Source organism: Girardinichthys multiradiatus, chromosome 4, assembly GCF_021462225.1.
Source record: "Girardinichthys multiradiatus isolate DD_20200921_A chromosome 4, DD_fGirMul_XY1, whole genome shotgun sequence".
NCBI classification, from domain to species: domain Eukaryota; kingdom Metazoa; phylum Chordata; class Actinopteri; order Cyprinodontiformes; family Goodeidae; genus Girardinichthys; species Girardinichthys multiradiatus.
Genome location: NC_061797.1, coordinates 51,812,452 through 51,824,811, shown reverse-complemented (window position 1 = coordinate 51,824,811; position 12,360 = coordinate 51,812,452). Strand labels below are relative to the sequence as shown.

Genomic DNA, 12,360 nt, shown 5'->3' with positions numbered 1-12,360 from the left:
AGTGTGAAATCATCTGCTGCTGAAAATATCTACGCACCTTTACTTCAGTTTTACAGCTTTTCTGAGTAAGACACAGCAGAGATGAGAGGCGGCTCAGTCCAGAACATCAGAGGTAACAACATCGCCAGAGAGTATAGCTCAAGCTGGATCTAAAAATATGGATCTTTCTACAGATTTGACTGAGTTTTGACAAAAACTGGAGCAGATGGCCTCCAGGGCATTTTATTGTTTTCACATCTGTCCGTCTCGTCTCACCATATTCAGACTTATAGTATAACTTTGGACCTCACTGAATGTTCAATTGCTTATTCTACGTCAGTAGAAGATTGTCCTGTTCTTTGGGGTTTGTCTTTCAGGTCTTTCACAAATTGGTAGAGATTCTTGCACCAAATGCATATGATGATATAAAAATGCTATGCTGAGATTAAAATTTTGCTAATTCCAATGAAGACAGACCTTTTTTATCTTAGAAAAAGATAACACATTCTACTCATATCCTTCACTTAAATGTGATTTAACATTATGTTGTCTGAGTTTAAGTTGTATTAAGCCCAAGAAGCCTAGCTTTAATAGTCTACAGCTTTAAAAGAAATCTCATCTAACAAAGCAGAAATATTTGTCACTGTCTGGTTTGGGATCCTCTTGACCTGGATCCTGATCATGGTGTCCATAAATGTGATCTCAAGGTGGAGCCGTGAAGATGATTACATATGCTTTGGGAACCTAAAGATCTGATCTTTTGCAGACGATTTAATTTTCTTAGTCTTCAGACTATACTGGAGTTGCAGGAAAAGGTGGACTGCTCCTTGTGAGTCAGTGGTGAGACTCAGATATTTATCTTGGTCTGTTGTTCATGAATGATTGATGGCGAGATGGATCAGAGCTTTGTCTGCAGCAATGCGGCGCTGCTCTGATCTGTCATGGTTAAGAAGCAGCTGAGCTGCAAATCAAAGCTATTGATTTAATGGTCCATCTACATCCTGGTCCTTGCCCACGTGTCGTATCCACACAGTTGTGTGCAGGTTGGTGTGTGCATGTGTGTCTCTCCTCATCTTCTCTCACTGCTGGTGTGTCCTCACAGCTGGAGTTCTTCAGGGCCAATCATGAGGAGCCTTATACTCTTATGTGTGGTAATACAGTTTACCTATCCTCAGTCAGCTACATTCCTAGAAGTTCTGATACTTACCTGTGATGTGTTCACAGTAAACCCAGAAGAATCATCCCATTGCATATTATTGTCAGTGAACCTTTCAAACTTCTCTTAGGTATCCATAATTATGGTCTGCACCAGAGCCTCACCATTGACCAACATGGTCACTGTGGTCATAAGACCGACAAATGAGACAGCAAGTGGCTAACGCTAGCCTCCTTTCAGCACAAAATGACTGAAATGGATGGAAGTGACGTCAACATCCCAATATCTTCGGACTCCGCAGGAAATATTAATTTTACTTCACCCGCATCCTTCACTGCATTTATGTTTTCACTGAGGATAGCATTTGAATTTTCCGGCACTGGGATGTTTAATTCCCAGTGACCCGGAGCCATTGAGGCTCATTTAGTGTGAATAAACGGCTGCAGACATGCCTGATGTGAGGGCTCCCTTAGGAGCTTGTTGATGCTGATCAAACCTGTCAGCAGGACTGAAAAAACAACCTGTGTACATCAAGTCATCTGCTGCTTACTGTGTCCACAGGTGGGGGCCCCATGCGATTACCTCCCCGCCGGGACTGTTGTGAGGTCGTCCGCCCTGGGACGCTAAGCCGTGTGAGATGTGACAGTTGGTGGGCAGCCTTCAGATCCAGGAGAAACCACACTGCAGGCGAATCGGGCTGATCTACCCACATGTTAGCGCTCGGTGCCAGCTGGCTAAATTAAGAGCATCAGAGAGTAATTGAATAAAAGGCTCCTCACACTCGCCCCACTCACTTCAGGATAAATAGGAATTGATTGAAGATCACTCAAAAGTCAAAGTGAATGTGGAGCCTTATTTTATTTCTTTCAGCCTTCCTCTTCTCATCCACCCCTTCTTTCTTACTCATCCTGTTTTCTTTTTAGACAGCTTTACCCACCAAATGTCATCCGATTCCATCATTTATTTTACATTTTTAGTTTCTAAGCTTGATCTTTCTCTCCTCCTCATGCTTCATCCTGTTCTTGTTCATCCCTACTTTCCTTCCACTCTCATTTTCTAAGTCCTTTAAATTTTCTTTTTGTGCCTCTCCTTTGTGCATCTTTCCTACCTCTTCATTTCCCCTCCTTCTCTGCTTTCTTTTCTCCACTCCAGTGGTTGATCTCATTCATCCTTCCATCACTTCTTCAGACCTTCATCTCTCTGTTTGTCCTGTCGTCTTTTATCCTCTTTCTCCATCCCCTTCCTTGATTTATTTTCAATCTCCTCTTCTGTTTTTTTCCCGTCATGCCTTCTTGTCTTCCTCATCCTTTTTCCTCAAATTCCAATCATCTAATTTTCCTGTCATCTTCCCATCAAGTCTTCATTGTCCCTTCTTCCTCTCCTTCTGTCTTTCTGTTCACATCCTCCCACACTTTCTCCTCTCATCTCTCACTTCATTCACCGTCTTCCACCTCCTCCTTCTTTTCCTTTTCCCCCATCCACTCTCAAATCCCTCTTGTCTGCTTCTTCTCTTTCAAAGATCTGATGCTCGCTCCCTCTCCTCTTCAAGGATCCCTCGCTCTTTCCTTTCATCTGTCCTCCTGTTAGTCTCTCCTCCTCCTCTCGGTTCCAGCAGTAGAGAATCGGTGAACAGCGGAGGCAGCAGCAGTGGTGTCAGTCCGCTCGGCAACAACTTGCACCAAAGTGAGGACCTCTACTTTTATGTTTCCTTTTTGCTTTTCTAAAATCACATTTTTCTTAAATTTGTCATTTTCTCATTCGGCCTTTTCGCCAATTTCTTCTCACTTTTCCAACTGTGTTGATCTCTCTCGGAGTGCAGCAGTATGAGGGTACCATGCATCCCAAATAGGGTTCCTGTCACTGCTCCAACTAGAGCATGTAGCCATATGCTCTGCTCTGTTTTTGCTTCTCATTGGAAATAACTGGGCCAGTCTTATGTCTACTCCACTTTATGTCAACCTCTGGGCTCCACCGTGCATGGATGTGATCATTTTTTAAGGTATGACTATTTTAAATAGTCTGTCTTGTATGCAGGAAATGTTTAAATCAATGACAGAATGTTGTTCGACCTGAAGATCAGCCTCAAGCAGCTCATTGCGAGGTGTCACATATTGTGTTGTGCAGCAAAGACAGACAGAGAAGTGTGATTTTCACATTTTGTAGTCAAATATCTAAAACCTGCAGGATACTACTGGATACATGTTTTTTTTTTTTGCATTTTAGAAATCTTTTTCTCAGTTTTCCTTTAGTCATTTTTCTTTTTCTGCATCAGATGAACTGGAGGTTAAATATACAAAGATTGTGACGCCAGGATGGACTTCCCAGATGATTCCACTCCTCCTGTTGGGACCACATTTATGTCCACTTTTCCACCAAATTCTTCTGCAGAAGCCATCAACCAGACGTCCTCCTCGTTGGCGAAATCCTCTTCTGTTCCTCCTCATTCGCAGGTGGCGTCGGTGTGCATTGTGCTGGTGGTCACGGTCATCATCCTGGGAACTGTGGTGGGAAACATACTGGTGGTGGTGGCCGTCTTTACCAGCCGAGCCCTGAGGGCCCCTCAGAACCTCTTCCTTGTGTCTCTGGCTTCGGCGGACATCTTGGTGGCTACGTTGGTCATCCCCTTCTCTCTGGCCAATGAGGTGAGGACTCAGATTGCTCCACTGCAAAAAGCCACCTTTCTGAAAAGCTTAAAGTGGTTTTCAAAACTATTCTAACCCATTGGAGTTAGGCATATTTTATCACATACTGGAACATATTTTATTGGCATTTTATGAGGTAATTGGAAGGAAAATGATACGTGTTTTTTCATTTTATATAAAAATTTAAAAAGTTTGTATTTCCTAGCATGTTTCCTTGTAGGATTATCCTGTATTTAGCTACCTGCGTCTTCCAATCCACTCTGACCAGCATCGTTGTCTCTGCTGAAGAAAAACATGCCCACAGCATGATGCTGCCACCACCATGCCTCAACCTTAGCAGTGGTCTGTTCAGGATGATGTGCAGTGTTACTTTTATATCACACACGATTTCGCATGCAGACTAAAGTGCTTAAAGTTTTATCATAAAAGCAAATGAAACCTACACTTCTAAAAAAATGTTCCTTCTCCAGTCCTGGAGAGACTGGACTCTGGCACCCATGAATTCGTTCATCAGCATTCAATCATTCAGCTCAGCAGAGGCCTGGTAATGAGCCATTTATTTCACTCAGGTGTGTTGAAGAAGGGATGCATTGCAAAGTTGCAGGATAGCTTTCCAGGACTTGACCTGGGCACCCACACTTTACAGGAACTAAAAGGTGGCTGTCTGACCTGAAAGCATGTTCTTAACCAAGGAAGAAACTGTTCTGGATCTCGTCAAACATCTACTGCCGTTTGGAAAAGGAGGAAAAGACAACACAAAGAGGTCCAGTGGACATTAAAACAAATTTCTGGTCTGCTGACACACAGGAGATACATCTTTTTCTCATTTTGACCTAATCATGTAGAAAAGGAAACTGTTGCTGTTTGCAAATACCAAATCTGGCTGCAAAACAGAAGCTGTAGAAGTAATTCAAGGTTCCGATACTGTTTGGGGAGCTCTGCATGGTGCCAAAGGTACCAAAAGCTTTCAATGACCGGGTTTGGATTAGGATTTCCTTTTGGAGCAAACGGACTCTCTACCAGAAACAGTTGGGTACCCTGAGGGAACAACCCGATTTTAATATAATTTGGCAAGCAAACTGACAAGTTTAAATATAATACTGAAACAATAACGTCAGAAAGCATTACCTTCATTCTTTTCTTTATTCAGTAAAAGAGAGGAAATGGAAACAAGGAGGGAAAACAGTTAATCGAACAAACCAATCAATGTTTGTGTGGGAGAACCGCCTAAACTTTCGAACCTTCCACTCCTCTCGCTAAAGGACAGAGTTATCAGGCAGTTAATGGAGCATCAGACACAGAGAATGGATTATAGAAACATTAGACAGTATGAGCATCTTTTAATGGAGTTTGACAGTGCCTGCAGTTTGTGGTGGTTGCGATTTTCTGGTATGTGGGCTTTGCAGAATCATATTATGGGGCCCATTGGTTCCATCATAGCTCTGACCTCTGCACACACAACATTGTGAGAAAGTTCAATATTTTTTGTAGCTAATTTCAAAAAGTGAAAATCATATATTACATGGATTCATTACATGTGGTACCACCCCCACAGTGCCAAAGGCACCAACAGCTGGTCCAATGACCGTGGTGTCACTGTGCTTGATTAGCCAGTGGAGTGGACTGACCAGAACCTTATAGAGGATCTGTGGAGTTCTGTAAAAAAGGAAAATGAGAGAAACCAGAACTAACAGAGCGGATGACCTGAAGGCCACTGTCAAAGCAACCAGGGCTTCCAGAACACCTCAGCAGAACCACAGGCTGATCTCCTCTACGCCACGCCGCATTGATGCAGTAATTCATGCAAGAGGAGCCCAGACCAGGTACTGAGTGCATAGAGATGGACAGACTATTCAGAAGACTGACATTTCTGATTAGAATATGCCTTTTTATTGATCTTATGAAATATTTAAATTTCCGATACTCTGAATTTGGGGTTTTAATTATCTGTAAACCAGAATTATTAAAGTTACACAAATAAATGCATGAAATATTTTAATTTTTTAGATATAGTTAGTAAAGTAGAGTTGGCTAAGCATGACCATCAACAACCTGGCTTTAAAATCCAGAATGATTGGACCCGGCTCAGAGACCAACAAAAACGTCGCCCTGTCAGAGAGTTGGCTGTCAGCTAAGCGAACAAACTGGAAATTCTGCCCATACATTTCTGTCAATACTTCTGCAACATCTTGGCCATATCTAAATATTCTGGATGTGATGGGACCACTCAAAAATGTTAGTAGCAGTTTCTGATGGTTTTGAAACATAAGCAATGATGCTTGACCCATGTGCTGAAAACAGCACAGAGGATTGTGAAGCTTCAGCTTCATTGGGTTTGGACTCCACCAGGGCTGGCCCTAAAAGAGGGCAAACACCATTGCAAGCAACCCCACCCACCCAGGATCCAGAGCCATGAAAGCCCGCTCATACAGACGGAAAAACAGCTTCTGTGCCAGAGCTGTCACCTCTATAACCCTCCACCAGTTCTGCCCCCTGTGCCCTCACCACAGCTGCCACCCCTCTGATAAACCCCTACCAACCAGACAGCCCCCAGAGCCAGAATACAAACAGACACATGTTCACCCTGTGCCCAATTCTAACTGTGCAGCAACATTTACATTAACGAAACATGCACATAACTCACTGTTAATGTTTTCTGTCGCTAAACAAGTTTGATGCTATTTAACTTTTATTAGATGCTTAATTGCTGTTTGGTTGTAATCAACTGTGTTTATTTTGTGCGCTGCTAATGCTGGGAACCACCATGTGTATTTTATCCTATGGTACATAGACTGACAATAAACCTCATCTTACCTCTGTCTTTATCTATTTAAGACTTAGATAAGATGGGATGTTTCATCCTGATTGTGAAACTTTCCTCTAATTAATCACCGGTGTAACCGTCTGTAGGTTCCTTGAAGCACGTAATTTCAAGGCTTCAATTTGTACAGTTAATCTGTACAGTTGTACAGATTATTTTACCACAGCGGGGGTTCATGTTGGAGACTGAGACAAATCTGAGTCAAAATGCAGTCAATTATTCCACAGGCTGGTTTAGCTAATTATCACTGTCACTGATTGCTTGGAAATTCATCTTCTCCATAAAAATAAGACCTGAAACTCAGACACATTAAAACTATTAACATTTTTAAGAAGCTCAAAGATGTTTCTGAGGCCTGTTCTCGGTGTAAAGCTGGTGATGTATGAAAGTATACCCCACCTTTCCACCCCCAGCTGCATTTCACCGGCTGGTAATACTTGCAATCGATCGGAGGCTTTCTCTCATTTTCATGTCTCTGCAGGAGGCAGTTAACACATATTTTCATGAAACAGTCAGCTTGTTGTCTGGATCATCTTGGTTTTTTCTGTTTGTTTTTTATCTGGTTTGTTAATCATCTTATAATTAACTGTTTTCCAGTTGATGGACTGATGGAATTATAATGAGGGGACTCATTGTATGAAGAGCTCTGACAAACTGAAGAAAAGCAGGGAGGAAATGGAAGGAAAAACCCAGAACTTCCCAACTGTAAACACATTCAAACCATGAATGACCACAATGTGTGAAGATTAAAGCCAAACAGAGTCCGATTTGAGGGAAAAAATGTAAATTTTCCATGAAATGTTTGTAGCAAAACAAATAAGAAAAGATGTTTATGTACAACAATGTATTCAATTTTTAGAAAAGCTTTCCAGTTTCAGGTGAATTCATACATACCTTTGGTTTTAAGGTGGATATTTCTTTCTTTACAATGTATTGACAGCTACATCTTTAAATATTAACATGACCTATAATTGGTTTCACTGTTTTCAGAGAATAGCTTGGATCACTTTGTAATTAAATTATTAACGAAATGATTAATAGAATATCTTCAGTATCTCCAGATCAATTTGACATTATGGATCAGTTGTGCAGCTCCAGCTGGGCAGATGGACGGTCATCCCAGGGGCGGTCACCAGTGAAAATCAAACACACCATATTTAGCCTGCAATGACTTAGTCACCCTGTGAAATGCTGGTTCGAGAGGAAAGGTTCATGTCAAGTTCTGTGATCTGATTACCATCTTTATCACAGTTTTTTATCTGTTAACTATTTTATCATAATCCAAGCTAAAGTGAAGAGAAACATTTGCACTATTATCTAAAAAAGTCTTTGGTAGTAAAACAGCACTGTATCTCAATATGAAGTCCTTAATTACCTCCAGGATGAAAGATTAAAATTTCCCAGCTTTATTTCCTTTCATGGACTTTATTTCACTGTTAAAAGTTCAATTCAGCTTTATTTATATAGAGCCAATTCACAACGCATGTCGTCTCAAAGCTCTTCACACAAGGTTAGGAATGATTCAGGGTTGTTGGGGAGGTTAGATTAAACTTCTGAGTGTTAGAGTTTGGCCATTTTAGAATGTGTAGGGGTACTAAGTTAAATAATAAACTAATACAGCTTGTCCATCTAGAGCCCACTGATGGTCATTGTTCTACTAAAAACCACAATGATTGGGATATTTCTCTCTGTCAGACTGATTATAACCATTGGAAAAGAGAAGGGGTCATACAGGTAGCAGAAATGGAGGGTGTTTGCACCTCAACCATAACTGAGCCGGTTTAGGCTAAACCTGACTCCCCCTTACTCCATCCAACAAGAAGGGAGGAAGACGGAGGTAAAAATAATTGGAGATTGTTGTTTTCTGTTGCATTGTGTGAAAAGTGGGTAACTTAAAAATGGGCTAAGTCAATTCAATTGAATCATATAGATTTCAAGTCAGGTTCATACATTCCAGTTAATCGTAACCATTGAACAGTTCAGTCAGATTCAGTTATTTATTCAAATTGGATAAAAAGTTTTTCTATCTAAGGAAACCCAGCAGATTGCATCCAGTCAGTGACTTGCAGCATTCACTCCTCCTGGATGAGCATGTAGAGACAGTGGACAGTCACTGGTGTTGACTTTGCAGCAATCCCTCATACTGAGCATGCATGTAGCGACAGTGGAGAGGAAAAACTCCCTTTTAACAGGAAGAAACCTCCAGCAGAACCAGAACCAGGCTCAGTGTGAGCGGCCATCTGCCACGACCGACTGGGGGTTTGAGAGAACAGAGCAGAGACACAAAGAGAACAAAGAAGCACTGATCCAGGAGTACTTTCTATGGGAAGGAAAAGTAAATGTTAATGGATGTAGCTCCTTTAGTCGTTTCATCTAGAAAGAAAGAACAGATAAACTCTGAGCCAGTTTTCAAGGTTAGAGTCTGAAAGAGAGAACATAGAGTTAGTTACAGTAGAAGCTCAGTCAGTAGCCATGTCTAGGAGAGAGAAAGGTTTAAACACTAAAAGACAGGGCCATGTGGATCATCGGTAGAAGGTGAGCATGAAGTTGTTGCCAGCAGAAGCTCGGACGATTCCCCTCTCCAGAAAGGTGTCACAGGTAGACACAGAGTCAGACCAGGTGTAGCTTCTAGGAAGAGAAAAGAGAGAACAAAGTTAAAAGCTGAAATAACAGCAAATAATGCAAAATTGGAGAGTAGTATGAGAATTTAGCAGAGAAAGTGAAAGTGGTCATTATGTCCTCCAGCAGCCTAAGCCTATAGCAGCATAACTACAGAGATAGCTCAGGATAAACTAAGCCACTCTAACTATAAGCTTTATCAAAAAGGAAAGTTTTAAGCCTAGCCTTAAAAGTAGACAGGGTGTCTGCCTCACGGACTAAAACTGGGAGCTGGTTCCACAGGAGAGGAGCCTGATTATTGGTTTTCAAGGTGTTTTAAAGCCAGAGTGATGCAGCCATTGAGGCATTAATGAGATACTGACTGAATTTTACTTAGAGTTGAAATAAGGTGCTTCCATCAGTGCCTAACCTGCTGTCTTACAGTGGATCCCAGAAGTGTTCAAACCCTGTTTAAAAATTGCAGCTTTTAAAACTTACAAACTTGAGATCAAGATAAATAATCTCCAGGCTTATTTACACCTTTGATGCAACATATATTTTTTACAATTCAAATGAAAAGAAAGTAAAACTACTATGTGGAAAACCATGAAAAACAAAAAAATGATGCAATAATCAGGTTTGAATCTAATTGAATACTTTTTAGCATTTTTGACTTAATTTCAACATTCAGTCATGTTGAGTTCATATCTGTCATCAATTATAGTGAATTTGGTAAAATTGAAATAAAGTCCAGCTGCCCTATGAAGATTTTCTCGACATTTGCTTGTTTTCAACCTTCAGCTAGATTGAAACTTTGAGAGGTTTCAAAGGATCAAAAACATTATATTGTACAAAGGTATCCGTGTTTCCCGCTGCATCAGTAGGTTCTCTCTGGGTACTCCGGTTTCTGTCCACAGTTCAAAAGCATGACTGTTTGGTTAATTGATCTCTCTAAGTTTCCCGTCAATCTGTGCACACATGGTTGTTGGTCTTGTGTGCTCCTGTGTTGCCCAGCGAAGGACCGGCGACCTCCCCAGGGTGTACCCCGCCTCCAGCCCATCGATTGCTGGAAATAGGAACCAAACTTTGTGCCATATTTTAAAGATGGATGAAATTGTGAGGAGTTTCAAATACCTTTAAGTGTCTGCTGAAAAAATTGAACATGAAGGATTTTATTTTTCAGCATCACAGTGAGTCTAAAGCATACCTCCACACCCACAGGAGGACAACTTAAACAGGAGAAAAGTGGAGTTTTGGATTGTCCAGAACTTAATCTGGCAGGACATCTGTGGGGTCACTTGAAGAGGACTTTGGACAAGAGATGTCCCTGCAGCCTGAGAAATCTGTGGGGCTTTTGCAAGGCAGAGCAATAATAAAGATATTTCACAGGTCCTACCAGAAACGATGAAATGCTGAAACTGAATCGAATTTTTAAACTCACTGAAACTCATGCAACCAACTTGTCTTTGAGAACCTCAGTAAATTTTTATAATAAAACTCAATTGCCTCTCTAACAGCTTTCTTCTGTTTTAGGTCATGGGCTACTGGTACTTTGGCTCCACCTGGTGCTCCTTTTATCTGGCTCTTGACGTCCTCTTCTGCACCTCCTCCATTGTCCACCTCTGTGCCATCAGCCTTGACCGCTACTGGTCCGTCACCAAAGCTGTCAGCTACAACCGCAAACGGACTCCCAAACGGATTAAAGTGATGATCAGCATCGTGTGGCTCATATCCATCGTGATCTCCTCCCCACCACTCCTCATGTCCCAGAAAGACAGCGACTTGGAGGCGGAATATGGGAGTGAGATGAGCAGGCAAGAGTGTCTCATCAACAACCAGACGTGGTACATCCTCTCCTCCTGCATGGTGTCCTTCTTCGCCCCTGGTGTCATCATGATCCTTGTCTACTGTAAGATTTACCGCGTCGCCAAGCAGAGAGCCTCCACTGTGTTTGTGGCGAAGAATGTGATGGAACGGCAGCCATCACAGTCTGAGACCTGCTTTGTGGGTGGTGAAGGTACCTGCCAGAGAAAAGGAAAGACCCAATATGAGCCGGAGAGCCCCCAGCCTGGACACCAATGCAGTTCTTCAAATGTGGACAGCAACAGCAGCAATCACAGAAGAGGAGAGCTGGATGATATTGACTTGGAGGAGAGGATCTCTGAACCTGGCACGAAGGAGTCCTTTTCCTCGTCCCGCCGTTTCCACCGGAGAGTTAGTGGGAGAGTGAAAACAGACGAGGGAAAGGACATTGAAGGTACAGCAAACAGACTCAAACTCCCTCCTCCTCCTCCACCATCCTGTGCCTCCATATCCTGGGCCTCATCTGACCAGTGCTCCCAGAAATTCCTGCTGCCATCTCCGCTGCCCATCCGCAACAGACAGATGTCGCTGTCCAAAACTAAGGTGGCGCAGATGAGGGAGAAGCGCTTCACCTTCGTCCTGGCGGTGGTGATGGGGGTCTTCGTGCTTTGCTGGTTCCCCTTCTTCTTTACGTACAGTCTACACGCCATCTGCAGAGACAACTGCATCATCCCCGACACACTCTTCAACCTGTTCTTCTGGATCGGATACTGCAACAGCTGCCTGAATCCCATCATTTATACGATTTTTAACCGGGACTTCCGCAGGGCCTTCAAGAAGATTCTGTTCCACGTGCATGAAAGGACATGAGAGGGAGCGTTTGAGCAGTTTCTGTCCTGTTCTCCACTGTGCTGTCAAATCGACATTAAAGGGCTTGTCACACAGCTGGAGTATTGCTTCATTATTCCAGAAGTCCTACGCAGACTGAATAAGTCTGGAAAAGCTTGGAATTTCATTAAAGTTTTTTCTGATCTGTATCAGGTTGGAAAAAGAAAATAGAGAATGGAAACAGTTACTTTAGACCTTATTCCGTCCGTCCGTCAGCCTAATCGCTGTAGAAACATCAGATCAGAGCTTTTGAAATCAGATTTTAAAAATTGGCTGAAATCTGGAAATCTGACTGGAAAAGTCTGGAGTTTGACATGAAAAACGTGTGAGAACTTTCTCCTTCAAATGCCCAGTAATCTAAAAACGAATCTCTCTTCTCTTCCATCAGAGGAAGATGACTGAGAGACACTAACTCAATAAAGGGAGGTATTTCAGACTCCTTGATGTAACAACAGTTCCACTTTACATCTGGA

At 42.2% G+C, this 12,360-nt stretch overlaps 1 protein-coding gene across 2 annotated transcripts; it reads left to right on the top strand.

Moving 5' to 3' along the window:
* The first annotated feature begins 1,749 nt into the window (after positions 1-1,749).
* On the top strand, positions 1,750-11,943 carry LOC124866678 (alpha-2Db adrenergic receptor-like). Of its 2 annotated transcripts, none has more exons than XM_047362571.1 (4): positions 1,750-1,973; positions 2,655-3,134; positions 3,408-3,777; positions 10,730-11,943. In XM_047362571.1, the coding sequence occupies exons 3-4, from the start codon at positions 3,448-3,450 to the stop codon at positions 11,867-11,869; spliced, it is 1,470 nt and encodes a 489-aa protein (XP_047218527.1). In that variant the 5' UTR covers positions 1,750-1,973; positions 2,655-3,134; positions 3,408-3,447; the 3' UTR covers positions 11,870-11,943. The 2 variants fall into 2 exon arrangements, with proteins under 2 accessions (XP_047218527.1, XP_047218528.1); XM_047362572.1 differs by having other exon boundaries at positions 1,750-2,818; positions 2,955-3,134.
* Positions 11,944-12,360: the final 417 nt, after the last annotated feature.